The sequence below is a fragment of the Trametes versicolor genome (genome assembly GCF_000271585.1).
Source record: "Trametes versicolor FP-101664 SS1 unplaced genomic scaffold TRAVEscaffold_6, whole genome shotgun sequence".
In the NCBI taxonomy this organism is placed as follows: Eukaryota; Fungi; Basidiomycota; class Agaricomycetes; order Polyporales; family Polyporaceae; genus Trametes; species Trametes versicolor.
The window spans coordinates 779,892-805,061 of record NW_007360326.1 but is presented as its reverse complement, the minus strand read 5'-3'; the positions used below and the strand labels follow the sequence as shown (position 1 = coordinate 805,061).

At 56.4% G+C, this 25,170-nt stretch overlaps 9 protein-coding genes across 9 annotated transcripts; 7 read left to right on the top strand and 2 right to left on the bottom strand.

Moving 5' to 3' along the window:
• Positions 1–306: 306 nt before the first annotated feature.
• On the top strand, positions 307–1,905 carry TRAVEDRAFT_71969 (uncharacterized protein; the record flags this gene model as incomplete). Its single annotated transcript, XM_008040466.1, has 7 exons — positions 307–376; positions 450–546; positions 615–765; positions 826–928; positions 987–1,125; positions 1,194–1,395; positions 1,486–1,905. 7 exons carry the CDS (start codon positions 307–309, stop codon positions 1,735–1,737), a joined length of 1,014 nt encoding a protein of 337 aa, XP_008038657.1. The 3' UTR covers positions 1,738–1,905.
• Positions 1,906–3,510: 1,605 nt separating this feature from the next.
• TRAVEDRAFT_167851 (uncharacterized protein) lies at positions 3,511–5,070 on the top strand (the record flags this gene model as incomplete). Its single annotated transcript, XM_008040465.1, has 6 exons — positions 3,511–3,584; positions 3,789–3,963; positions 4,025–4,127; positions 4,185–4,323; positions 4,396–4,597; positions 4,669–5,070. 6 exons carry the CDS (start codon positions 3,511–3,513, stop codon positions 4,936–4,938), a joined length of 963 nt encoding a protein of 320 aa, XP_008038656.1. The 3' UTR covers positions 4,939–5,070.
• Positions 5,071–6,545: 1,475 nt separating this feature from the next.
• Positions 6,546–8,215, top strand: TRAVEDRAFT_167848 (uncharacterized protein). Its single transcript, XM_008040464.1, has 6 exons — positions 6,546–6,802; positions 6,860–6,956; positions 7,031–7,181; positions 7,243–7,345; positions 7,404–7,542; positions 7,603–8,215. Exons 1-6 carry the CDS (start codon positions 6,733–6,735, stop codon positions 8,066–8,068), a joined length of 1,026 nt encoding a protein of 341 aa, XP_008038655.1. The 5' UTR covers positions 6,546–6,732; the 3' UTR covers positions 8,069–8,215.
• A 306-nt stretch (positions 8,216–8,521) lies between these two features.
• On the bottom strand, positions 8,522–10,540 carry TRAVEDRAFT_71966 (norsolorinic acid reductase). Its single transcript, XM_008040463.1, has 13 exons — positions 10,445–10,540; positions 10,367–10,388; positions 10,226–10,294; positions 10,146–10,171; positions 10,025–10,093; positions 9,856–9,969; positions 9,758–9,799; positions 9,637–9,695; positions 9,492–9,589; positions 9,367–9,429; positions 9,204–9,307; positions 8,894–9,124; positions 8,522–8,839 (listed from the first exon to the last, which is right to left on the bottom strand). Exons 1-13 carry the CDS (start codon positions 10,496–10,498, stop codon positions 8,648–8,650), a joined length of 1,143 nt encoding a protein of 380 aa, XP_008038654.1. The 5' UTR covers positions 10,499–10,540; the 3' UTR covers positions 8,522–8,647.
• A 1,164-nt stretch (positions 10,541–11,704) lies between these two features.
• On the top strand, positions 11,705–12,583 carry TRAVEDRAFT_124829 (HET-domain-containing protein; the record flags this gene model as incomplete). Its single annotated transcript, XM_008040462.1, has 2 exons — positions 11,705–11,881; positions 12,017–12,583. Coding segments are annotated over 2 exons (744 nt in total), but the record flags the coding sequence as incomplete, so codon positions are not given.
• Positions 12,584–15,201: 2,618 nt separating this feature from the next.
• Positions 15,202–17,090, bottom strand: TRAVEDRAFT_37312 (cytochrome P450; the record flags this gene model as incomplete). The annotated part of the gene is made up of 4 exons (XM_008040051.1): positions 15,202–15,780; positions 15,834–16,412; positions 16,470–16,678; positions 17,075–17,090. The coding sequence occupies 4 exons, from the start codon at positions 17,088–17,090 to the stop codon at positions 15,202–15,204; spliced, it is 1,383 nt and encodes a 460-aa protein (XP_008038242.1).
• Positions 17,091–19,228: 2,138 nt separating this feature from the next.
• TRAVEDRAFT_58649 (cytochrome P450) lies at positions 19,229–20,785 on the top strand (the record flags this gene model as incomplete). Its single annotated transcript, XM_008040461.1, has 3 exons — positions 19,229–19,507; positions 19,561–20,139; positions 20,195–20,785. 3 exons carry the CDS (start codon positions 19,229–19,231, stop codon positions 20,783–20,785), a joined length of 1,449 nt encoding a protein of 482 aa, XP_008038652.1.
• A 766-nt stretch (positions 20,786–21,551) lies between these two features.
• TRAVEDRAFT_148458 (WD40 repeat-like protein) lies at positions 21,552–23,180 on the top strand (the record flags this gene model as incomplete). The annotated part of the gene is made up of 7 exons (XM_008040460.1): positions 21,552–21,804; positions 21,859–22,022; positions 22,081–22,207; positions 22,260–22,362; positions 22,410–22,475; positions 22,535–22,808; positions 22,867–23,180. The coding sequence occupies 7 exons, from the start codon at positions 21,552–21,554 to the stop codon at positions 22,951–22,953; spliced, it is 1,074 nt and encodes a 357-aa protein (XP_008038651.1). The 3' UTR covers positions 22,954–23,180.
• Positions 23,181–24,193: 1,013 nt separating this feature from the next.
• TRAVEDRAFT_103294 (HET-domain-containing protein) lies at positions 24,194–24,688 on the top strand (the record flags this gene model as incomplete). Its single annotated transcript, XM_008040459.1, has 1 exon — positions 24,194–24,688. A coding segment is annotated over one exon (495 nt), but the record flags the coding sequence as incomplete, so codon positions are not given.
• Between the last annotated feature and the right edge of the window lie 482 nt (positions 24,689–25,170).

Sequence of the window (25,170 nt, the reverse complement as noted above, 5' to 3'; positions counted from 1 at the left end):
AAACAACGAACTCACCGCCGAGCTCCTCGCCATATGCGCGCGACGAACATCATCGTTTGGAGCTCTCACAGCCCGTATCGCAGTGTTCAAAGATAACCTGCTGACCCCCGGTGACCACGAGGCCTTCGCGAATTCGAAGAGACAATTTCCGCTCAAGCAGCGCCTCCGAGCGTGTTTCTATCCATGAGGGCAATACACTCGGCTGTTGCCTGCCCCTCGCTGACCTCATGAACGCTAATTATGAGCTCTTATAGTACAGTCTGCCCCCTTCGGACGTCTCCCGCGATCCTCTTACCAGCTAGCAACATGGCTATCGCGACCTTCGCTATTGACGAGGCTTACCTCGTTGGAGACTGGCTGGAGTCGTTCATGTGGGGTGAGCAGAGTTACTCTGTTGCCGCTCAGCCTAAAATCTGTTATCAATCGTGAACTGACTTGGATATTACCAGGGGTGTATACGATAATGTTTTCAATGACCATGTACACCATCTACCAGAAACGGCGAGAGGGCGTCAACAAGTTTACAACGACCACACTAATTCTCCTGTAAGTCGGCCATACCTCGTTCACCGCTCGTGTTTGTAAATTAATGTGTTAATTTGCTGCACTCGCAGATACGTTCTCGCCACTGGGCACATTTCGCTCTCCTTGACGCGCCTCATCCAAGGCTTCATCAAGCTCCGCAATGTGATGGATCCGGTGGAATACTTCGCAAGCATCTTTATCCGGTTGAACATGGCCAAGGACTACCTGTACATCACCAACGTACGCGCCTCGCTCATACGTCAGGTCGGCCCTAGACTGACTCACCGCCCGGTTTCGCAGCTGTTCCTGGGAGACCTCATCATTGTCTGGCGGCTCTACGTGGTGTACGGCAAGAACGTGTACATCGCCGCTCTCCCGGTACTCATGTGTCTCGGAGAGCTCGGTGTGTTCCTCTCCGCTGTCCGCGACCTTCTTCATTAAACTCACCGTTAACGCCTCAGCGGTTGGCTATGCGTCCATCTCGTCGTGGCTAGCCCCCAAGCAGAATTTCACCGTGATGAGTCGCCTCGGGTCGGCCATGTTCATCATGTCGCTCGTCGTCAACATCCTCCTGACACTCATCATTGTCGCGCGTATCTGGTAAGTCCATCCGACGCAGCCGCAGCCGAAGGTTTAGAACCGAACGCTGAGGCGCTCCGTCGTCTTAGGGTTGTGACTAGGCGTTCCCGGAAGGCTCTCGGCGTGTCTGGCGGGCAGTACACGCGCGTCCTGCTGCTGCTCATCGAGTCAGGCGCGTTCGTTGCGGCCGCGAAGCTGACAGAGTTCATCCTGTACGAGCTTGCGCCCGTCGACGGCCTCGAGGGCATGAACGCAATCGAGGTCGTCTTCGAGTGCATGCCCCAGATCACAGTGCGTCCCCATCCCATCTGCCCCGCCCCCGCGCTGGCTGTCTACTACGCCCAACACGCTTTGCTGACGGCGTCCTGTGTGGCCTGACAGGGTCTCGCGCCGACGTGTATCATCTTCGCGATCAACAAGGGGTACACGAAGCCGGACAGCGACTACTCCGCGAAGCCGAAGTCGTCTATGGTGTTTTACTCGCCCGATGGGACAGCCGCGGCGCGTGGCACGGAGACGTCGGTGTTCATGTCTGGCGGTGCCGGGGGCAGTACGACGTTCGTGAAGCAGTACGGCAGCGAGAAGGGTTCCGAGGAGAAGCTCAAGGAGTCGCCGACGGCGTCGATGGTTTGATATCTCTGGACGTCTGCCAAAGACGGTTTTGTTCTGAGGACAACTTGTGGCTTATGAGTGGAGTAGATTATGCAGTGTGGCGTGACGGTAGTCGGTAGGCGGTCGTCGATGGTCAGCTACCCTCTCTGTCCCGAGGAGTGTATTGTAAAATATATATATCAACTTATGTTCTTGCATACTACAGTCGGCATCAATCGTGGCAATTTCTATTATGATAAGCAAAACCCCTTCCGCCCGTGAGTGCCTAAGCTCGACGATAGAGACCCTAGTATAAGGCCACCTGTCCTAATCACGAACTCGCGCGGTGGCTTTTGCTCACCCGGCGCTAGCCATGACAGGGTACTAGGCGGTCCGCTTTACGGCCTGATTCGGCGGCGAGAGCATCGTGGCGTTAGAATCGCACCCTTCGACAGGGGCGCCAGTTTAACGGATGGTGTCCGCATCGGACGTGTGCAGCGTCTCTGCCGTGCAACTATCAGTGTTCGAACGGTCTCGAACGGTGTCATGATAAACCTTATCCACCCCCAACGTTCGCCGGTGGGCGTGCAGCTCTTGAGAATAGCAGAGCTGTACGGCAAGCCGTTGAGAAGAGACCGAAAAGAAGAGAGGATTTCGCGCGCGCCCCATGCACGTCACCGAGTGAGACCGAACCGCCGGGATCTATTGTGGCTCCGAATCTGGTCCTGTTCAGCCTCGGAACGCGCACGATCATCATTGAGCGAGCGTTGGTACCAGTGTCGATGATGAGAGGGTGTCTTCCTAAATTTCATCCCATTTGTTTATCGGCAGGCGCGGTAGGGACTTTGGCGACGAGCCGGGGCTAGATGATGGGATTGAAAAGGCACACTTTCGCCGTGGCAGGTTTTCGCAGTTTTAGTGTGCGACGTCCAGCTGAATTGACAGGACTCAGCCTCCGCGAGGGCGACGTGCTCTTCGTCCGTCCGTCGTTAGCTTGCGGGATGCCGTAACAAGCCACAGTCCGTAATAGTAGAAAAATCTCAACGGTGATCATATACCCTACTTACTTGGATGCTTTGATTTGCACGTCTGAGATATGATGAGCATTGCAAATCTCTGGGAGTTTGCATTAATGTTTGCATATCAAGATGGAAATGACCGCTAGAGGCTCCATTTGTTAGATGGAAGCCGGATGGAGGTTTCAGTGGTTGAAGCAGATATCGAGGTAGGCGCTTAGACGCCGACGCGGTAAGTACGTGGCTTAAGCACTGCCACTGGGTCTAAACGTTTTCGGCAGTGACCGGAGTTGTCGCTGCGTCCTTTTCTCTCGAACCACCTTGCACTAGTTCGTTCATTTCCTACCTCCTACGAAGACCGCCCGCAGGTTACAGCCTAATCTTGCTAGCGATGGATATACTATCGGCACTCCTTAGACGACGCGAATCTGGTGTGAAAATCCTCAAGCCGGCTTGCCGCTGGTATCTTGATTACAACCACCACGGCGCTGGGATCTCGTGGACTTGTCGGATCGTATCTGTGACAGCCTGGGAGCAGCATCAAGAGAACGTATCCAGCTGATGCAGATTCTGCTCTCTAGCTCGCGCATCCGCCTCATATCGCCCATGTCTTCGCGAAGCCGAAGCGTTGGCGTTTCGCTCCAGCCGTGAGTACGATCTTAGCTACGCACCAGCGGCACGGTCACATCGCGGAGACCTGAGGCTGCCTCATCTACTGGGCGTACTATGAAGCTATATGCTCTGCGTATCCAGTCCCTTCTCTCTTGGTAGCTGCTACTACGACGACTCGGTCTGAGACATGGCTGTTGCGACATTCCCCATCGACGAGGCCTACCTCATCGGAGGCTGGCTCGAATCCTTCATGTGGGGTGCGTAGCTTGATCCTTCCTACGATTGCCGATATCGGCTACGGGCTGACTGACGTACGTCCAGGGGTGTACACCATAATGTTCGCCATGACCATGTACACCATCTACCAGAAGCGTCGCGATGGTGTTAACAAGTTCACGACTGTCACTCTTGTTCTGCTGTAAGTCCGCGATCTATCAGCGGCCGGTTTGCTGCGGGTAGAACAAGCACATTGACATCGCTTAATGACAGATACGTCCTGGCCACCGGACACATGTCGCTCGCCCTGGCTCGCTTGGTGCAAGGATTCGTCCTGTTCCGTAACATCATCGACCCGGTTGAGTACTTCGCTAATATCTCCCTCCGCATCAACATGGCGAAGGATTATTTGTACATCACCAACGTGAGCGGCCGGCCCGCTGTACATTGCGTCCGCATATCTTACGTGTCCACTACCTGTGCAGCTTTTCCTCGGAGACCTGATCATCGTATGGCGACTTTACGTAGTCTACGGCAAGAATCTGTACATTGCTTTCTTCCCGACGCTCATGTGTCTGGCAGAACTTTGTGAGCACCTCACAGTTAACAACGCCGTTTGATTGTTCCTCACGCTTTCCCCCACAGCTGTCGGATACGCGTCTATCTCCGAGTGGCTGGCCCCTACGCAGAATTTCGTAGTGATGGACCAACTGGGCTCCACTATGTTCAGTCTCTCCCTGGCCGCGAACATTATTTTGACGTTCGTCATTGTAGCCCGTATCTGGTGAGTATTTTAAAACAGCGGCTATGTTATATGCTATAGTAGTTGTGCTAGAGCTGACCAATAGAGCCTCAGGTACATGACCTACCGATCACGCAAGGTCCTCGGGGTTCCGGGCGGAAATTATACCCGCGTTCTGCTGCTGCTCATCGAGTCCGGCGCGCTCGTCGCGGCGGCGAAGCTGACCGAATTCGTGCTGTTCGAACTCGCGCCAGATGACGGCATCAGCGGCCTCAACGCCATCGACGTCGTGTACGAGTGCATGCCGCAAATTACTGTGAGTGCCCCTCCGGCGCATCCTATCCCGGGCCTACATTTTTGACATGCATTCCGCGCCCGTGCTTTCAGGGCCTGGCTCCGACGTGTATCATCTACGCGGTCAACAAGGGCTTCACGCAGCCGGACAGCTACTACTCGTCCAGCCCGAAAGACTCGCTCGTTTTTGGCTCGCCGGAGAACACCAATCCCTCCGGACGCACAGGCACCACGCTGTTCACGAGCGCGTTTGGATCTAGCGGTCTTGACAGCTCTAAGGAAGGGACGCGGCGCGGCGGGAACGATTCCGAAACGACCATCGAGAAATTGGGCGGCGGTGCGTTGTCGACGTCGGTCGTTTGATTCGCTGCCCTACGGTATTTGGCCTGCCTTCGCGCCCGGATCTAGCGGCTAAGTGTTCTGTATTTGCGTCTTGGATTGTGTTTGCAATATGCCGTTTTGTCATTCCTTGATCCCATTATCATATTCCTTCCGGAGCTAAGTAGCGACCGAACGGCGGGCTAGAATTTTTTTCAGAACGAAGCAAGGCAAACCTGCTCCGATCTACAAGAGGGGTTGGGAAAACGAAGGTATGTTAACCACGGTCGGGGCTCAGTTTGGACGAGGACTGGCACATGCACCCCGCGGCGCGTGAGGCCGATCCCAAGCCGCTGTATATATAACCAGCATAGAGCGGCTTCGGAACGGTTTCCGCCCGCCCGCGCCCAATGCTTCCGTGAGTGTCGAGCGAACGCACACCAGTGATGAAATACTCACTTTGATGACATCTCTAGTATGCACGAACTATTTCATGGCCAATAGCATGACAAGGCTCCTGCACAGTGCGCGCAGCTTCGAAGTCGTTCTGCCGCGTCAGCGTATCGCACCAGATCCCACCCTCCCCAGGCTCATCTTCTTCTCGTCTTCGGTCTGCGGGATGCCGTACTGCGTTACGGAGCGCGCATCGATCATCCTGGTTTCTATCCTGCATATAGGTGCCTGGACGCGTCGAGGGTGAGGGCGATTCGTGAGGCAGTTCGCGCGGGAGTACCCCAGATGTCCATTCATGTGAGAAGACGATGGTGTGGTTCCTCCGCTCGGAGAGAGCCCTCTAGATTTGAAGAGCCTTCAAGTCGGATAGCCTTCAAACCGCGCAAGATCGCCGTTTATAGCAAATTATTCAGGAATCTACGCAGGTAATCCTATACCTTCGTGGACACAGTGCGAGAATCAATACAACGTACCAGAGGCCCTGGAGAAAGCAAATGAAGGTACGCAGAAGAGGGCAAATGATGTGAGCCGGCGGCCGCCGTAGAATTTTGGGCGCTTCCGGGGTTGCATCCTCCGGCGATCGTGACTGACTGTGGTCTGCTCTGCGGATTCTCTTCGGCACTCTGATATTCTTGTCCTCCATCAGCGCCCTGGCAGAACTCTACCGATGACGCCGAGGCACACCTCTGCCCTCATGCACTTCTACCACTTGCTTGCTCTCGTCCACCAGACTCACGACAATCCCATCATGATTGCCTGGCCTTCGTGAGCTACAGAAGCTACGACATTGCACACACGAAGCACACGCATCAAGAAAGAAGTGGCAAGACATGATAACAATGCATGCGCCCTGACTGGGTATCGGTCGACATGAGCGTCGCCGCTCTCGGGATTTGTATCATCATCGTACGGCGAGGGCTGCCCCCGGCGACTGACATGAGTACTCGACGCTGAACATGGCCACCCTTTGCCCAACTACGTGGTGCATCGACATCGCTTTCAAGTCCACTTGACGCTTTGTGGCACAAGCTTAACCAATGGCAGCGACAGCGGACAGCACGGAGATCGCCCCAAACTGCGCATTGTCAGCTTGACATCACATCATCGGCCAGCCCTCCCCCAGCGCAAACGGGGCCCTATCAAAAGATATCCAGCTGACGTAGCTTCTGTGTCTAGCCTCGGGTTGCGCGGTTGTCCAATACTTACGCTTTCAGCAGCTGTCGTGTCTCCCAGGCTGTCTCGCCATCAGCGTCATTCAGTCCATGGGAGCGGTACTCCGGATGTCTCCCGTCGCTCGCCGTCCTCATATACGTTAATCTGCTGGACGATCCGCTGTGCATAGCGCCGTGCTCTCCTCTTCCCCGCAATCCAGCCACCACTGCCAACATGGCCGTCGCATCGTTCCCCATCGACAAGGCCTACCTGATCGGAGGCTGGCTGGAGTCCTTCATGTGGGGTGAGTGCTTCTAAGGAGCTGGGAAGTCGATCCTCATACTGATCCGGATGTCGGCAGGGGTGTACACCACCATGTTCGCGATGACCATGTACACCATCTACCAGAAGCGGCGAGAAGGTGTGAATAGGTTCACCACCGTCGCGCTCCTCTTGCTGTGAGTTTCGGGTGCAGTCACACCCCAAATGTTGTAGAATGTAGCGAAGTGAAGCTGACCTCATGCATCCGCAGTTATGTTCTCGCCACCGGTCACGTATCGCTCGCACTTGTCCGCTTGATTCAGGGATTCATCCTATACCGCGACATCCTGGACCCAATTCTCTACTTCGCGAACATTTCGGTCCGTCTCAACATGGCGAAGGACTACCTGTACATTACCAACGTGCGCGTCTTTCTCGCGAACGATCCTGCCGCGTCTGGAGCTCACCGCTCCGCCCCGATAGCTGTTCTTGGGAGATCTCGTCATTGTGTGGCGATTGTATGTAGTATGGGGAAACAATTTCTACATTGCCTTCATTCCATTCCTTATGTGTATCGGCGAACTCGGTGAGCGCGATCCTCATTGCCTACGCTCCCAGTCTCTGATCCACACTGGTTGATGCAGGGGTCGGGTACAGTTCCATCTCCCAGTGGCTCGCGCCCACGCAGAACTTCACTGTCATGAGCCGTCTGGGCTCCGCACAATTCATCATCTCCCTCGTCGTCAACATCCTCGTCACCATGATTATCGCTGGGCGCATCTGGTGAGCCCCCGCCCTCCCGCCTTTTCGCAGTGGACAGCAGCTCACACGCGCGCATCACAGGTTCGTATCGCGGCGCACGCGCAAGGCCCTCGGCGTCGCTGGCGGGAACTACACCCGCGTGCTGCTCCTGATCATCGAGTCCGGCGCGCTCGTCGCCGCCGCGAAGCTCACCGAGTTCACGCTGTACGAGCTCGCGCCCGTGAACGGGCTCGACGGCCTGAACGCGATGTACATCGTGTACGAGTGCATGCCGCAGATCACGGGGCTCGCGCCGACGTGCATCATCTACGCGGTCAACAAGGGCTTCACGCAGCAGGACAGCGCGTACTCGAGCCGCGGCCAGAAGACGACGCTGATGTTCAACTCGCCCGTGGACTCGGACCCAACCGCGCACACGAGCACGACGCTCTCCACCGCCGTGTTCGCGCCGAGTGGGTTGCAGGGCGGCGCGGCGCACGCGAAGCAGTACAGCGCGGAGAAGGACCCGCTGGAAAGGCTGAACAGCTCGTCGACGTCGGTAGTGTGATTCCCGCTGATACCTCTCTTTTCGACGGCCGATGGGTCAACTATCATGTATATATTATTGCACTGTGTGCGGTGGACTACGGGCGGAGGTGTCGTGTTCGTGCATTGTAAATATTATCCGAGGCCATGAGTAATCCAAGGCGTCTCCGCTAATGCGCACTGCAGGTGCATGAATCGCGACGAGCGGACGAGTGAAAAAACGTGTGCGGTACACGTTCTACACCACCATCCTACCAGTCCTATTTTGTCCGAGTCGGTATTCCGTATGGCAGGGCTTGGTAAGGCTAGTGCGCCCAAGAGTACTCCGCGATCGCAGTTCCTCCCCAGTGGAGTGTCTTCGACTTTACTCGATTTGCGAACATCAGCCCACGGGCCGCGCCCGTCGCCCACAACCCCGCAACAGAACGCTGATCTGGCGATGCCACCGCCCGACGTCGTGCTACGATCTGATATCCGGGCCCAAGATTCAATTGTCGTACACCACATCTCCCTTATCTATAGTAAAGGATCTCCGCCGCCGATGCGTACGGATATCACTCACTCAGCCTATCGTATACACGTTCCCTTAGTAGCTTAGTATTTACGAGCCCGGCGCGATCGGCGCCTCCGCCTTAACCCACTTGACCCAGCCCGCGGCGTTCACCATGTAGTTGGGGCGACCATCGTTGAGCGCGGGATCGGCCCCGAAGAAGTTGTACGGGAAACCGGGCACGAACGGCACGGCCGCCTCCAGCGCCTGCACCTGCGCGGGCGTGAGCGCGGTTTCCAGGCCCTGTTCACACATGTCAGCGCCGCGCGCTCAGGCGGGAGAAGAGGCGGCACTAGCCTTGATGACGTCGTCGAGCTGCGCGGGGCTGCGACCACCAATGACGGGGAAGACGTACGGGGCCTTTGCGAGCGCCCAGGCGACGGCGACGGAGACGAGCGTCGCGCCGTTGCCTACCTCGCCCGCGACGGCTTCAAGTGCGGCGCTGATCTTCTTCTCGGCCTCGGTCTGCGGCATGCCGTAGCGCACCGCGGTGCGCGCCTTGATCTCGGCCTCCGTCTTGTACTTGCCCTGCGAGATTTTCAGTGAGTCATACTTACGTTTGCCGTAGTGGCAGCGCCGGGCGCGTTTTAAGGTGGTTGAAACGTACCTGGCCGAGGACGCCATATGGGACGATGCCCATGCCCTCCGCGCGGCACATCGGCACTATGTCGCGCTCCAGGTCGCGCGTTCCGATGCACCAGAGACCCTGGTCTGCGGATGATGGAGTCTGTCAGCCGAGCACAACAGGTATGCGCTTGACAGATACATACAGACGACGAATTGCGCCATGCCGTGGGCCCGCGCGTACTCATTTGCTTTGACGACTAGCCAGGCTTTCATGTGGAGCGTGCTCCAGTAAATATTTACACATGAGGTTGGCACACGGAAGGCTTACCAGGGGTGTCAGAGATGCCCAAGTAGAGGACCTTGTTCGATTTCACGAGAGAATCGAGTGCTTGCATGAGCTCCGGGATGGAGGTGGAGTAGTCCCACCTGCACTCCATGAGCACCGAGCGATCGAACTCCGCAAGCACACATACCAGTGCACATAGAGGATGTCGATGTAGCTCGTCTGGAGCTTTTCGAGACTATCTTGCACCTGTGGTCGTGATCACTCGTATAGTGCGGTCATGAAATGCCCTCAGGCCGAGCTATACCCACAGAAAGTATCAGACTCTTTCGGTGGTTGCCCTGGTAGTTGACCTGCGTTGTACATCAGCGCCTGTTGCGTGCGGATATGCGATCTCTGCATAACTGACCTTGAGCTTGATATCCTGCCTGTGGTGCTGGTAGCCAAAGGTGTACTTGGTAGCGATCACTAGCTCATCACGGTTCTTCCTAGCCGCGACCCACGCTCCGACGAGGGTCTCGCTCTGTGCGCCGCAGCTCAAGATGCGTTAAGCAGGGTCGCGTCGAGGAAACACATACCTCTCCGTTCTGATAGTTGTTAGCTGTGTCGATGAAGTTGCCTCCGCCCTCGTAGTACTTGTCAAGAAACTGCTCGCCTTCGGCATCAGAACAAGTGACAAATTCTACAGCACGCGTTTACCTTGAAAGCCTCTTCCTGTGTCGTGCCTGATAGAGAGAACATTCAAACAGCGCCCCATGAGCTCGGTAAATATGACATACCACCCGCCATCTCAGGGGTCCACGACTGGCCAAGCGACATGGTTCCGAGGCATATCGGGGACACGCGTACTATCGGCGAAGAGACATTGAAATGAGCACGGGGAATCAGAGATCAGAGGAGCCTAATGCGAAAGGACTCGCCGCCTGCAGAAGGCGAGAGCAGCTGCCACACGGGCGTTCAGTTAAAGTACAGGGCATACGCGGACAATCGCGACTCACTCTGTAACGACCTAGCTCGGTGGTGGGCTGGGGCTGGGGCGCGAACGAGCTCATGGTGATCGATGTGCAGGATGTCGAGGCTCCCTGAGGTTCGTTCCGGGGTGGTCTGCCAGCGTCGAGCGAATGCAGTTTAAAACTGTCACCCTCCTTGATGAACTGGTTCCAGCGCTCGGCAGTCGCACGTCGCTCCGCGTCTTCTGCTTCTTTGCCGGCGCACCTCCTCGACAGGCCTGATAGGGCATGGCCCGTGACCTAGTCCGGTGCAGTGACCCGAGGCGTCCATTCGGCAGGCGATAATGGTTTGGCTTCGTGCCGCGTTGAAATCACGCATACCAAAGGATGGCGTACGTCGGGGAGCTGCATCATTTCACCGCAGTGAACGTAGGTCTCTAGCACTTTTGCCACCCGCGTTCTTGGACGGAAAAGAAATATTTTCACCTCCACAAAGGATATTGTAAGACTGAGCGATGCGGCTAAGGGTAGTTCAGCCAGATTTACATGAGGCTTAGGAGCATACTGTGGAGCATACCTGTATCTCTGCGGCGCCGATAATAAACTATGCGCTTGTTTCCTCCGGCTGAGACGCACGTCTAAGAAAGTTCAGCCTCAACGTCTATGTAATTAGAACCAAAATTAGTAGAGGACAATCGCGGGTTTCGTGAGGCGGTTCTGGAGCACATGGGGCCAGTGCTAATGCCGGAGCCATTCGAATCTTGAGTTCTCCCGCTTTTGATCGGGTTGCAGATGCGCATGCATCATGCGTCACCACCGACCACAAATAAGACACCTTGAGGTTGCAAAGGGCATATTGACAACCACTACAGGCTCGACAGTGTACTTGGTTGTAGAGAGAGAGAGAGGGCGAGCCACGCACAGTACCGCACTGTCGAGCCGACCCGAGTGAGCCGTGCTGGTGGTCGTCGTGAGAAAGATAAGATAAGATAAGATGCCGACCGTCCTCACCGTCTCTCCGTCCATGACCAGCAGTATCGAAGCTTGAAGCAGAACTATGAACTTCTCCCGCAACGAGGCGATGGCACGTTGTCCTGCATGCAGAGAAATGCCTACCAAAGCTTCCCAGCTCGGGGGAGCCCTCGCAAAACACTCCGACGCACCACACTGTCAGCCCCCTCCTCTCATTCCGGAATCGCTGTACTTTTAGCTTTGTCGAGGAACGCTGTGAGTACTACTATAGTATTCAAATTCCTCCAGGAGATGTCTTTTCACATGTATCTATACTGAGATTTTTTTGCATATAGGATGCCGCGCTTCTTGAATACCTTGACGGGGGAGTTCGAGTGGTATAACGACCCGCGAAAAGTCATCTACGCGATTCTGTCTCACACTTGGCGGTCCTCCGAAGATGGTGGCGAACAGTCCTTTGGCGATGTTCAAAATATTCAATCTACCGTGGCTGAGGGGGTCCGGAAACAGCAAGTCGCCGTCTTGCAGGAGTTGCAGAGTCTCCAGTCCCACCAACCTTCGATGGTTCCCCGCACATCCAACTACTCAGTGAAAGGGTCTACACATTCCACCATCATCACTCATCCCAAGCTCTCGGACAAGATCAAGGGCATCTGCACAGTCGCGCGCAAGGCCGGTTTCCGCCTCATCTGGAGCGACGCATGCTGCATCGACAAGACGAGCAGTGCGGAGCTTTCCGAAGCCATCAACTCAATGTACGAGTGGTATAGGCTCTCGGACATGTGCTACGTCTATCTCGAAGATGTCCCCGACGACGACGTCCCAACAGACTCCACTTCCTATTTCTGTATCAGCCGATGGCACGACCGTGGATGGACGTTGCAGGAGCTCATTGCGCCCGAGCGCGTGGAGTTCTTGACGCGAACATGGCACTTTCTCGGCACGAAGATTGGGCTTGCATCGACTCTGGAGAATATCACGGGGGTCAATTTCGATATCCTGACGGGCCGTGCGCCTGTGGACTCGGTGAGCGTTGCGCGGAGGATGTCCTGGGCCGCAGAGCGAGAGACGACGCGCATCGAGGACAGGGCGTACTCGCTCATGGGCTTATTCGGTGTCCACATGTCACCAATATACGGCGAAGGCAACAACGCGTTCCTCCGTCTCCAGGAGGAAATCATCAGGAAGGTTCCCGATCAAAGCATCTTCGCCTGGGGAAACAAGTGTTTGTTGCGGTCTCTGCATCTAGCGCGTGGTTTCAAGCGCTTCGGTGGACTACCAGACGATCCTGGCCTTCTCGCGAGTTCTCCCTCCGACTTTCAATGTTGCCGCACTACTACCCCTGTCATGCCCTCCGATCTCGCATCGCGCCTACGTTTGAACGGGAGCGAGGACATCCCACCCCTCCACTGCGTCTTTACTCCGCAGGGTGTCCGCGTGCATCTTTTGTGCCTCTCGCTGGCGAAGATCCCTCAGGTGTCGCACGCATTTTGGAAAGGACTGGGGCGGGACATATGCCCCGATTGTAAGCCACTCCGCAAGACCGACGTACTCGCACTCCTACAGTGCGAAGACACGGACGGCTCCCTGGTCGCTCTTCCTCTGTACCAACTCCGAGGAGGAGCCCGGAATATCGGGGGTGGCTCGCTGATCGGAACACACATCCAATGCACCAACTGGCGTCATAAACCATTCCACGTGGTTCGCTTGACCAAGGAAGCGTTGGAGGAAGCCCTGGAGTACGTCGCACCCGTGGCCATGGAGGTATCTCTTCTCCGCCAACACTCGCGCCCTCCGATGCCCAAGTCGCTTCTACCGGGGAACCCTGTCCTTAGGTCCACTATATCCCTCTGGCCTGGGGATCGCCCTGACGGCGTCGCCTTTCGCCTCACTCCTCGGAGCATCGAAGCTCTGCAAAAGCTTGGCTTCTCCCCCTCACCTTTACGGGATGTGCGTTCTGAGCGGGAGATTCTCTTGGTGACGGACCTTGCACATAGTGTCGGCAGCGGAACACCTCCGGGCGGCGCCCTCCAACCCACCGTGCAGCTACGCCTCACCCTGACGTGGCGTAAGACCTCTGTGGTGCAGGATAGGGATACGAAGGCTTGCTTCTCTATTGTGAACATCCAAAGCGGTGACTCCTCTTGCGAAACCCATACCGTGAGCTCTTTGCATCATTTTCCTTGGGGCACCCCAAGTCCTCACATATCGCAGGAACAGCCCATTGATGAGAGTACCATGGGAAGATGGAGGACTAAATTCAACTCGCGCTTTACGTCTGGACGCACATTCGTCCAAGTAGAGTTCGTAATACCCTCTCTCCCAGATCGGCAAGAGTATACCCGCGAAGTCTGGCTGGTGCGGCTCACCCTTGAACGCTCCCTTGAGCTTTCGAATCTGGCTATTCCCAACACCAAGACCATCTGGCTGTCAATTGAAGCCTCGGAGAAGTATCGCTACAATCACTTGACTAAGAGGGTCTCGAGCAGCGCTCACTCAGTCCAGGCTGGAGACGTCTGCGAGCCCACAGTGGCAGCTGCCTCGAACAGTTCATGCGAGGATGGTAAGGCAGTGCCACGCGCTAGTAGCCCCCTGACTGCTGCAGTGAGTCCAGCTTTCTCTCCATCACTATGTTCTGAATCCAATGTAAATCGTACAGATGCTCTCTGCGCACTCGGCGCAGTACGCCGCAGACCTGACTTGCGAACCCACATCCGGTCGAGTACCGTTCCGGGTTGAGGCTTCCGGCACGGCGCCAGATGCCAGCAGAAAATCACACACACTTCAAACAAGCTTGGAAGGGGAGCTACTGTCTGCCCGCAGCCGCATGGAGGAGAGTCCTCGCCCCGTTAGCGCGCCGCCGGGACATGCGCGTTATTCACCCACCCAAGAACGGTCCTCGAATCCCGAACGCTCCGAGCTAGTCACGCACGCATGCATTGGAACAACCGATGCGGATTTCGTTGCTATGGACGTGGGCGGTAGCAGGCAGGATGGCAGAAACGCGAAAGAGGCAGACGCCTCCCCATGGGAGCTCGTGCGGTTTTCAACTGGTTCTGTTTCACCAAAGCTAATCCTCCCTTTAAAACAGCGCTCCCAAAACATGGTCGGCGCGGAGGGCGTACACCGACGCCACCCAAATGCAGCCGCCCTCGAATACGCGAGTCATGACAGCGTTGACGCGTTGCGGCGCGAGAACGACGCACTGCTCGCGCGGACTTCCTCGATGAGCTCGCAGATCGCGGAGCTGACGTTGAACAACGCGATCGCCTTGACCCAGAACATCAACCTGTCTTCTAAAGTGGCTGCCCTCTCCGCTCAAAATGCCGTGTTGTCTTCGCAGATGGCGACGGTACTCGCTCGGCTGGACGCTCTCGCTGCGTCCGAATGTAAGCATCATTTCCTGTCACACCCTGCAGACATCGTTTACTAACCTGGCGCGTAGTGCCGCCTTACCGTGACTAGCGTTGACTGCAACTGGTGGTGAAGTTCCCTCACCAGTCGGATTGTTGCTAGCATTTCTCGCAAGCCCGAGATCATGATAATATTGTGCTCGTCTGACCGAGCTGTCGACTTTTGAAGCCTGCAGAGTGAGTTGGTTGCAACTTGTGCGCAACTTGGAGGGAATTCTGGGTCGTCGCGCAAGAGGTTAGATTAGATAAGATCCCCGGACTTATCGCGGCCGCGACGCTGTCCGACTCGTCTGCCAGTGGCTAGCGAAGGTCTCAACATCATACCACCAGGTCCAAGCACCTTCGGATACAGGTATATACACACAACTATCACTTCTACAAGTATCGGACGTATTCGAAGACTATGAACCACATGGCGGGCTAGGTAAGCTTCACGATATCAATGTCAACGTCGTAGGGTAGGCTGAGCGCGAACGGAGAGAACGCGTTCTTGATATAGTCGTGATGTACAGTGTCCTTAGGGATCCACCACCTATACTCCCGAAGTAGCATGCTGACTAGGACCTTTTGCTCATACAGAGAGAACGCGCGAGCGGGGCACTGCCGCGGCCCGAGCCCGAAGGGGATCCAACTGGCGTCCGCGGTAGACTTGTCCGAATTCAAGAAGCGGTCCGGGTCGAACGCGTCGGGATCTGCCCAAGACGTGCTGTTGTGCAGGATGGCGCACATGTTGATGATAAAGGGGGTATCGGGTGGAATGACGTGCGCGCCGACCTGCAACGGGTCGTCCGAGAGACGGGGGATGAGAACGTTCGACGGGTTGTTGAAGCGCATCGACTCTCGGATGACAGCGTTGAGATATGGCATCCTCGAGAAATGTTCCAGGCGTGGCTCATCGGAACCCATGATGCTGGCGACCTCTGCGCGGAGGCGGGCCTGGACGTCCTGATACTGGCCCAACAAGAACACGATAGTCGACAACGACCCTGCCGTGGTATCCTGAGCCGCATTCAGTCTCTGTTATGCAGATGTTTGGACATGGAAGCACTTACATGCCCGCCCATGAAAGTCACGATGATGTTGTCCCTCAGCTCTGTCTCCGACATCTCCGGATTCTCCAGCATGTACGTGATCATATCGGGTCCGGGATGATCTCTCTTCTTTTGCAGGAGGACGCGGAACTCTTCGACCAAGGAATCGACCATATCCCGAATCGCGGGGCGCGGCATCCACCGCTCGAGTGCGGGAAGGAAGATGTACGCGGGACTCGAGATGGCGGCCATCACCTCATGATACCTCTCCACGAACGCTCCGTGCGGCTTGTCCAGCGCTTCGAAGTCGTACCCGATGACGGTGGTCCCGACCGCGTCAAGACTGAAGCGGTGCGTGTAGTCGTTCCATTGGACTCGCCCGCCGTCTCCTATGAGCGCGAACGTCTTGCGCGAGAGGGCTGCGAACTGCTCGATCGGGATGGTGCGGTGCAGGGCCTCGTGCATAATCTTCGCGTGGCGCTTCCACATCTCGCCCTCCGCTGTGAAGACGTTCTGGCGCCCCGTTAGCCGCCACAGCAGCATCTCCGCGGGGAGCTCTTGCTTCCTGAGCCCGCGCTGCTCCATGATCCGTTTTGCGGCCTGACTCATCGCGACGTCAGCTCGTCTTCCGACAGCACTCAAGGCGAAAATACGCACATTAGCTTCGACGATATGGACTACCCACTCGCCGAGGCAGAACACCAGCACGACGTCAGTGCCGGCCTTCTGTGCGAAAGGGATAATGATACGCTTGACCCGCCGCTCCTCGACTTCTCCGGACAGGTAGCTGAGCAGGAGTGGCATAACTGGCACCTTGGGGAGGTGCCGCAGGTGCGCAGGTACGCGGACCCATCGATAGACGGCAACTACGAAGAAGGCAAGTACTGCGGCGATGACTTTCTGCAACATGGCAGCAGGAGTGAGTGTGTTTTGCTCTGGCACACCCGTCCTAGAGTATAATAACTCATCTGTGACTAGCTGCCAAATATCGACTGCGACGCTGTTCCCGATTCCAGCGCGAAGCGCTATGCTGCCGCGAATGCACACCTGTGCGTTCTTTCGCCGGTTCCACGCGCCTAGGATACACCCGACCGCAGTCGGAGGCTGCCAGGCTCAGGACAGCGGGCGCTATAAGAAGCTGCGCTGCGAGTTGATATCATCCCAACATCCCGGTGAGTTTTGAGTTCTGTCAGCGCTCGAACCTCCCGCCTGATATGATGGAAGATACCAGGGCTGAGCCTGCCATTCTAGCGCGAGCATACCTCCGGCGCAGCCCATGGGATGCGCGCGCCACGACGGCGACCACCTGGTGGCGGGCCCCGGGGCAGCATCAGCTTCCCTATTGCACCTTCTCCATGATAGAAGCCATGCGCAATGTTCGTGAACCCGTGATGATCGTTTGAAAGAAGCCCACAGCTGCCTGCACAAGGTTGTAGCTGACCTCGCCTCCGACGACAGCTCCGTTTTGCCCGCTCGGGACCGAAGTGAGTGTTTTTGTACACACTACTCTCACACCTGCGGGCGCCCCGCTCGCCGACCCAAGCCCCCGCGCAGGCCTACTCGGGCTAGGTATAGCTACCGACGCTATCCCCGTGTTATCCAAACCCGCAACGTTGCCAGGCCGGTGGCATACCGACAATCCAAATTTTGGCATTGGCTGGTCGCCGGCGCCGGTTGAAGCTTCGCACTGGCGTGTCGGCGGCAGAAATAGCACCCCGGACGCGCGAGAGCCCGTGTTTCAAGGTACCGGCATGCAATGGTTATACACTTCCCCCAGCTCGCAGAAACACGGTACATAGCTATGTACATACTGCAGCCTCCATTGCACGTACTCACTATGGACTTCAGATACCTTACACATGTGTAGTGTACTTGCTCCCATTCCGAAGAGCGGCTGAATCGTAAGGGTCCCATGTACCCAATGAAGTGCGCCCCAAGTGTGGTCACTGCCGCGATACTAACTCTAAGTAACTCTAAGCTCGGACGTTGCCTGGTTGCCATGTCTTCCGGCGCAGAATGTAGGCACATAGCGGTTCAACTCGTTCCTGAACGACCGACCAGGGCCTTGATCCCGATGCGTGTGGCCTGAGTTAGCCGAGGGACGAGGGGTTTTCGCAGTTTGCAACTGCACGGCTCGACCTGGCTCGACACGGCCGCCGGAAGTGAGTGAGGATTTATGCACGCATGCCGGATGGTGACATGGCAACGGTTCCTTGTACAGTTTGTGCCTCGTCAAATTCGTCACCTTTCGAAGTTAGATCTGCCACTTTGATACGTTAGTGGCCTCGTCCTAAATGCTGTTGACGCTGACCCCCGTACTGTACAAAAAGTACTGGCACTCCAGCACGACTGTACGCCCGTTCGTTCTCTCGAGCCTGGACCGCAGCGTACACACAACTCAGTCATATTCGCCGACGTTCGGCCTGCGCAAGTCAACGCACGGCGGAGATTCGCCCATCTCTTCCCCCCCTGGTCAATCTACAAGATCAGGATTGGCGTGCCCCGACGATGACGGCGGATCGCGCGGCACCCTGCGGCGGGGCGCGGCGCCTCGGAAACGCTGCGCCTTGAAAGCGGTGCATCGATCGACGCTAGTCGGTGCAAGCACGCGTCGGCGTCTGATCAAACCGCCATCGAGGCGTCCTGGTGGCTTGCCTGCGCTACGAAAGGCAGGTCAGTTCTGTTTTGGAAGACGGGGGCAGGCTTGGGGAGGTCGCTTATACTGATCCAGTCTGACCACAGACAGCGGTAGAGTGTTGACACGTTCGATAGAGGCGTACTCATCGTATGGAGGTTGTCACTGAGCATGACCAGGGATGACCCCGGCTCGGCAGGCGCGGGCCTCTCGGACATGTGGCGGCGGCCCCGAGCCGAGGAACTGGGTGGTTTACTCAACGCAAGTGAGGTGAGGAGGGCTGGAACCAATCGCGGAGATGGGACTTACACGTTACACATCTGATCAGCTCATAAGCCTCGGCCTCGCTCAGCAGTCTGGTTCGACGCAGTACTGTACTCCAACTGGACGTATGAGCGGCTCGAAGCCCACTTACACATCGATACTGAGGCCCGAGCCCCTTAGTCGAGGACGACCTACGGAGCCGACAGGCACGGGTGCATCGGTTCGGAGTCGACATACTACCCGGTACGCCCTGTAACTGGAAAGTCGTATGCACGCCTAAAAGGTGATCCGGGGCCACGAACAGTGCACTGGCTCCCGATGGTGTCCCCCGCGCGACACGAGGCAGCGAATAGAAATCACAGATTTCTTCCCATCTCGCGCGCATCTTGGGGTCGATGCCCGCCCTGCTGTGCCCGGACTAGTTTAGTGGCGCAAGCTCGCGATAATTAAGAAGAGGCTTCAGACGTGCCTTCGAGTCCAGCTAGCAAGCGCGTTCCCCCGAGTCGATCTCCCCGCAATGATTTCTCGCATCTGGCCGTCGGTCTCGATTCCCGAGGTCTTGATATTCCTCTCCTTGGCGCTGCTTCTTGTCATCTACCGCGCCCTACGTGTCCCTTCGCATTTGCGACACATCCCGACTGTGCCTCTATGGCCTCTGCTATACAGCTACTTGTCGGGGGAGGTCGAAGAACAACGCGTCAAACGGCTCGTACTGCCGTTCGCGAAGGCGCAGGGGACGGACGTTGTGTTGATGTACTGTCTGGGGGACTGGATGGTCCAGGTGGTCGAGCCTAAGGTAAGCAACCCGAGACATCGTCATCATATGAAGTATGACTTACTTTACGACAGGTTGGCAAACGGCTTCTAGAAGACCCGTCCATGCGAAAGCAGCAGCAGCCCGACGACATGCTCCTATGGAGGCTCATCGGACGCAACAACATCTTCATGTCCGACGGCGAGACGTGGAAGCGGCACTCCCGCATTATGCACGAGGCGCTGCGACAGACGGTCCCCATGGAACGCTTCGTCTCGCTCGTGCAGACGACATTCGACATCATCGGGGACGGCGGGCGCGTCTGCTGGAGCGAGCTCAGCCACCGCTACACGCTCGACGCGGTCGCCACCACAGTCATGGGTTACGACTTCGAGGCGCTCGCGAAACCAGAAGGGTCTTTCGTGCAGAAGTACCACAAGGTCATGGCGGCGATCGCGAGCCCGGCGTATGTTGCATTCCCGTCATTGGAGAGGTGGCTGCCCCGGCGGGCCGTGCGTGCGATGGTGGACGACTTCATCGGAGACTTCTGCACGATCCTGGACGAGAAGCGCAGAAACCCGGGAAACGACGTCATCACGTACATGTTCCAGGAACCGGAGATGACCCAGGACGACTTCCGAGACAACACCATCGTTCTCTTTATTGGAGGACATGTAAGTGTACCCGCTAGCTGCCGTGGGTGATATTCTGACGATGATTTCGACGCAGGACACTACGGCGGGCGCGCTCTCCTCCGCCGTCTATTTCCTCGCTCGATACCCCGACCTCCAGGAGAAGGTTAGGCAGGAGATCTTCGCCGTTTTGGGCAACGAGGAACCTCGCATCGCGCACTTCGCGAACACCCCATACCTCAACGCCGTCATCCGCGAGTCAATGCGGTACAACACCCCTACGAACGTCACCGTCCCTCGCATCTCCGACGATTCGCTGACGGTCGGAGATATCGTCATCCCGCCCAACACGCCCATCGCGCTCAACATGGCCGCGGCGCATCACAACGAGGAGGTCTGGCGTAGCCCGGGCGCATTCGACCCCGAGCGATTCCTCCGCATTGCAAAGGACGACGCGAACAACTGGGTGTCGTTCGGCGTCGGCCCGCGCAGGTGCCCCGCGCGCAACTTCTCGTTGTACGAGCAGCGCGTGCTGATCAGCATGCTCCTGAGGGAGTACCGGTGCACGCTCCCGGAGGACTCGATACACCGCGACCACCTCAAAAACGGCTTCTCGGCGTTCGCGCTCAGTTTGCCCGAGGGCGTGGACATAGACTTTGCCAGAATTGCCTGCTCGAATACCCTTTGACGAACCCCCTTATGATCCCCTTACGATTCCTTCATGATCTTGTAGACATCTGATATGCTCTGTATGTTGTACGGCTAGTGGACACTGTGTCATTAGGAGGCTATATGAAAATGCGATGAGACCTTAAGCGTAACACGCAACTTCGCGAATTTATCGCGCCCTGTCGTCGTGCACCACGATATGATGATGACGTGGTTACGAAAGTCAAACCTGCTCATGTCAGCATAAAAGATGTCGGCGTAAAAGACGGTCAGACCTGGGTAAGAGTCTAAGACCGCATGCTCGTGGGTTGCTACCACAAATTTGAACCAAGTTCACTCTGTCAGACCCCAGAGTCCATTCCCTAAGTGCGATTGGAGCACTTGCAAGCCGTGAATAATGCAGACTCACCGCCGTGATGAGGAGACCATCAGGCCTCAAGACCCCTTCGCAGAGGGTTGGGAAACAAGTACTGGGAGTAACTGGGGAACGTTTCGACACCCTGGGGCCATTCCCAGGACTGAAACCTCCTCACTTTCTCCAGTGGTGTTTCGCAGCAGCATAGAACGACTTCTGCAGAAGATGTTTCCTAGGGAGTAGTTCCGATGAAGACAAAGGATGAAGAGGAAGGTGAAAAGGGACGCAGGGGCAGCGCCGCTCGATCGGTACTACCGATGCAACGTGCGAATCTAATCTTATCTAGTTCCGAGAGCTCTAGTGGGCGCTCATTAATATTCATGGCATTTCTGTCTTTCTCGTCCTCTGCTCTGATTTCCATCTTCCAGCCATGAATCATCTTGACAACCTCGGGGACTCTACCACAGACGATGAGGCAGGCTCTCAGACGACCGAAGACGACATGCCCGAGCGACAGGCACCTCCTGCCGCCCCTCTTCCGCCAGTGCCTCCCGTGCCTGCGCCAGCCACTGCTACCGGCCGCGAGCGACCTCATTACGAGCTGAGGCATACCCTTCGAGGTCATACAGAATCCATATCTGCGGTTAAATTTAGTCCAGATGGGACGTTGCTTGCATCTTGTGGTACGTCCTTGCGCGTGAAGCAGACTGGCCATATCTGAAGATGCAGATGGGTAGCGAACGATCGCGTCGTGAAGATCTGGTCTCCATTCACTGGAGAGCTCATACGGAACCTGAACGGCCACACGAAGGGCCTATCAGACATTGCATGGACGTCAGACAGCGTGCATCTCGCTTCTGCCTCCGACGACACCACTATTCGGATATGGGAGGTCGATACAGTACGCCTAGTGGTCAATCCTCATTTCACGAATGCTGGTGACAGACGACGCGCTTTAGGGAATGACTTTGAAAACGCTGAAGGGGCATACAAGCTATGTCTTCTGTGTGAACTACAACAACGCGTCGAATCTTCTCGTTTCCGGTGGATGTGAAGGGGAGATTCGGATATGGAATGTCGACAAGGGTACGCAGACTGCCTCATCATATTATCTGCATACTTATCGCGCGGGACACAGGGAAGTGCACTAAGAAGATCCTTGCACATTTGGACTATGTTACCGCGGTTCACTTCAACCGGGACGCCTCACTGATCGTCTCGTGCGCTCTCGATGGTCTAATGTGAGCACTCCGCACATATGAGTCCTACAGTTCTGACTCCAAAGCAGCCGAATATGGAACACGACCACCGGGCAGTGCTTGAAAACCCTCGCAGAGAGCCACGACGCGATCTGGTACGCCCTCTTCGCCTCACAATTAATACTCCGCGCGCCACCTCTGATATCGCATATAGTCAACACGTACAGTTCTCACCCAACTCTAAGTACATCCTCTCCACCGCGCACGACAGCGCGATCCGCCTCTGGGACTACCAGACCTCGCGCTGCCTAAAGACGTACGTCGGGCACACGAACCAGAAGTTCTGCATCGCCGCGTGCTTCAGCGTCACGGGCGGAAAGTGGATCATTTCCGGCAGCGAGGACAACAAGGTGTTCCTGTGGGACCTCCAGAGCCGCGAGATCGTGCAGACGCTCGAGGGGCACACGGATGTTGTGGTCGCAGTCGCGGTACGTCCTGTGTGTTTTTTGTCTGCGTGCGGGGAACGACTGACGGGGCCGCATGTAGACGCATCCACAGCAGAACATGATAGCCTCGGGCTCTATCGACACGGACCTCACAATCCGACTATGGGCGGACCGCGGAGGCCCATAAGATTTTCAAGATTTGTATCGCGCATTCGGTTTCCTTCAAATTCTCGAGCGCTCTGGCGCCATGTTGTATTATTGTGTACTTTTGGGCTTGTGCGGCTTCAAGGATCCTGTGCAATTATCACCGAGTTGTCTAGACTCATAGTCTGATTCGTTTACAGTCCCCAACATCCGCTCTTTAAACGACTCGCGCGAATTTCTGACGTGGACTAGCCGATCACCAGATACACAGGGCAGTCATCGAACACAGCAACTTCTCTCCTCCGTCAAGGGCTATGCAGTCGTCCGGGAAGCAAGATGCGAGTATATCACGGAACTGCTTTGTGTGCGGGGCGCTTGGGCAGAGTTGCGCGTGGTTCGCTCTCAGAAGTTCACTCACGTCCCCCGACTCGACGCCGTCGGGGGCTCAGCCCACCGGTGGCTTAGAAGCTCGTTCTCCTTACAATGCCGGATGCTCCTGTAAGTTCTGCCGCCACATTTGTGTTCCAAACCGGTACGAACTATAACTCCACTGCGTCTAGGCTCTCTAAATCTTACATACTCTTGGTCCCATCACCGTTCATCCTGCTCAAGACTTTGGGCCTCAAGGAGAAATATCATTTTGATAGGACAGGTATTTGTCATACCTACTGAATTTCTCATGATGCTCATATCGTCCGGGCCCATAGACCCCAGAAGATCATTAGTGCTGTATGGCTCTCCTCAACCTCTCCGTTACCATCTTCATGCCCCCCTCATTTCGCCTGTGGATCCTTCCCTCATGAACATACCCCTCCTCTCAGAGGGCTCAGCCCCCGAAGGGGGTACCCTTCCGCCAAGGCCCGCTTCAATTTGCCACGCGTGCTGGCAAGGTCCCTTCGCGATACACTTTGGGCTATTACCTTGTCAGGTACTCGACAATGAGGGGCAGTACTACAGGCGATGGAATGATTCACATTCGTACTTGACCTCATTCCCGGAACTGAAGTCTCGTGCTCTCGCAGGCTGCGCGTGGTGCCAACTCCTAGTCGCAATATTGGAGGAACTGCGCACCCGCAATTCTGCTGGAGAGCCGGAGGATCCATTGAATATCACGGTGCGGGGTGTTTTGGACCATCACTCTGAGCGGACCCCCGAAAAGTATCAAACGTTGGAGGTGGCTACTAACAGCAATCATCCAATATTTGCAGGAGTTGTGCACACCGCTCCAGGTATGTTTGCATCTCGTTCCATGGGTATAGTGCTGGCGCTAAAAGAAGTGCTTAGACGACAACGCCGCGCCTTATATCATTTTGCGAAGTCCTCTGCTCGAAGTCGGCTCTCCTCGTGCCTTGGCCCTTGCCAAAGAGTGTATCGACGAGTGCGTCCAGAGACATAAATCTTGCATGTCTTCGAACCTCCCCGATTCCCGCCGCCTTCCCACACACGTTATCGACTGCACAAACCTCGCCCATCCGCGTCTAGTCTCTACCGATGGCCGCTCTGGCAAATACCTCACACTCAGCTACGTTTGGGGCTTGGACCAGATACACAAAACCACGACATCCAACGTATCACAGTACGAATGCGGTATCGACCTCTCCCTCCTCCCTGCGACCATCCGCGACGCGATCTACGTTACCCACGCGCTGGGCCTTCAGTTTCTCTGGGTTGACAGCTTGTGCATTATCCAAGACTCGAACGAGGACAAGCGACATGAGATTAGGCGCATGCATCATATCTACCGCCATTCCCACCTTACAATCATCGCCGCCAGCGCCGAGACAGTCGCAGAGGGTTTCCTCCATGATCGTTTGCCCACGCCACCAATGCTGATGAGTGACATTAGCTCGGGTGGTGACATCCTCTTACCCTTCATCTGTCCTCCAGACCCTCTCGCCCCCGGTGAGGCCCGCCAACTGGACGACTCTCGAAGCGAACCATTGCCCAAGGTTGGCACGCTACGCATCACACCTAAGCCATACCGTATAGGCAGAATATACTCAGGAAAACCACTGGCCATACAGCAACAGCTTTGGACATCTCGGAACCCGCGGCTGGTGCATGCAAGAGGACCTACTGTCCTCGCGCGCGCTCATCTTCACCACCAGGACGCTGCAGTTCAGGTGCCTCACCGCCACGCAAAATGTCGGCCGCTCGCTCTGCGACACGACCATAGAGCGGCGGCTTCCCCTCATCCTCCTCCGCCCAAACCCGCCGGTCGTGCTACACGACTCCAAGGAGTGGGAGCGCGTGTACGGCG

What these genes read in the sequence shown, in the direction of transcription:
- TRAVEDRAFT_167848 (XM_008040464.1), top strand. Translation starts at nt 6,733, where the DNA reads ATGGCCGTCGCATCGTTCCCCATCGACAAGGCCTACCTGATCGGAGGC. An exon ending in GCTGGAGTCCTTCATGTGGG is followed by an intron (nt 6,803 to 6,859) that starts GTGAGTGCTTCT and finishes GGATGTCGGCAG; the next exon opens with GGGTGTACACCACCATGTTC. An exon ending in ACTACCTGTACATTACCAAC is followed by an intron (nt 7,182 to 7,242) that starts GTGCGCGTCTTT and finishes CCGCCCCGATAG; the next exon opens with CTGTTCTTGGGAGATCTCGT.
- TRAVEDRAFT_71966 (XM_008040463.1), bottom strand. Translation starts at nt 10,498, where the DNA reads ATGAGCTCGTTCGCGCCCCAGCCCCAGCCCACCACCGAGCTAGGTCGT. An exon ending in CATATGGCGTCCTCGGCCAG is followed by an intron (nt 9,125 to 9,203) that starts GTACGTTTCAAC and finishes AAAATCTCGCAG; the next exon opens with GGCAAGTACAAGACGGAGGC. An exon ending in AGCTCGACGACGTCATCAAG is followed by an intron (nt 8,840 to 8,893) that starts GCTAGTGCCGCC and finishes ATGTGTGAACAG; the next exon opens with GGCCTGGAAACCGCGCTCAC.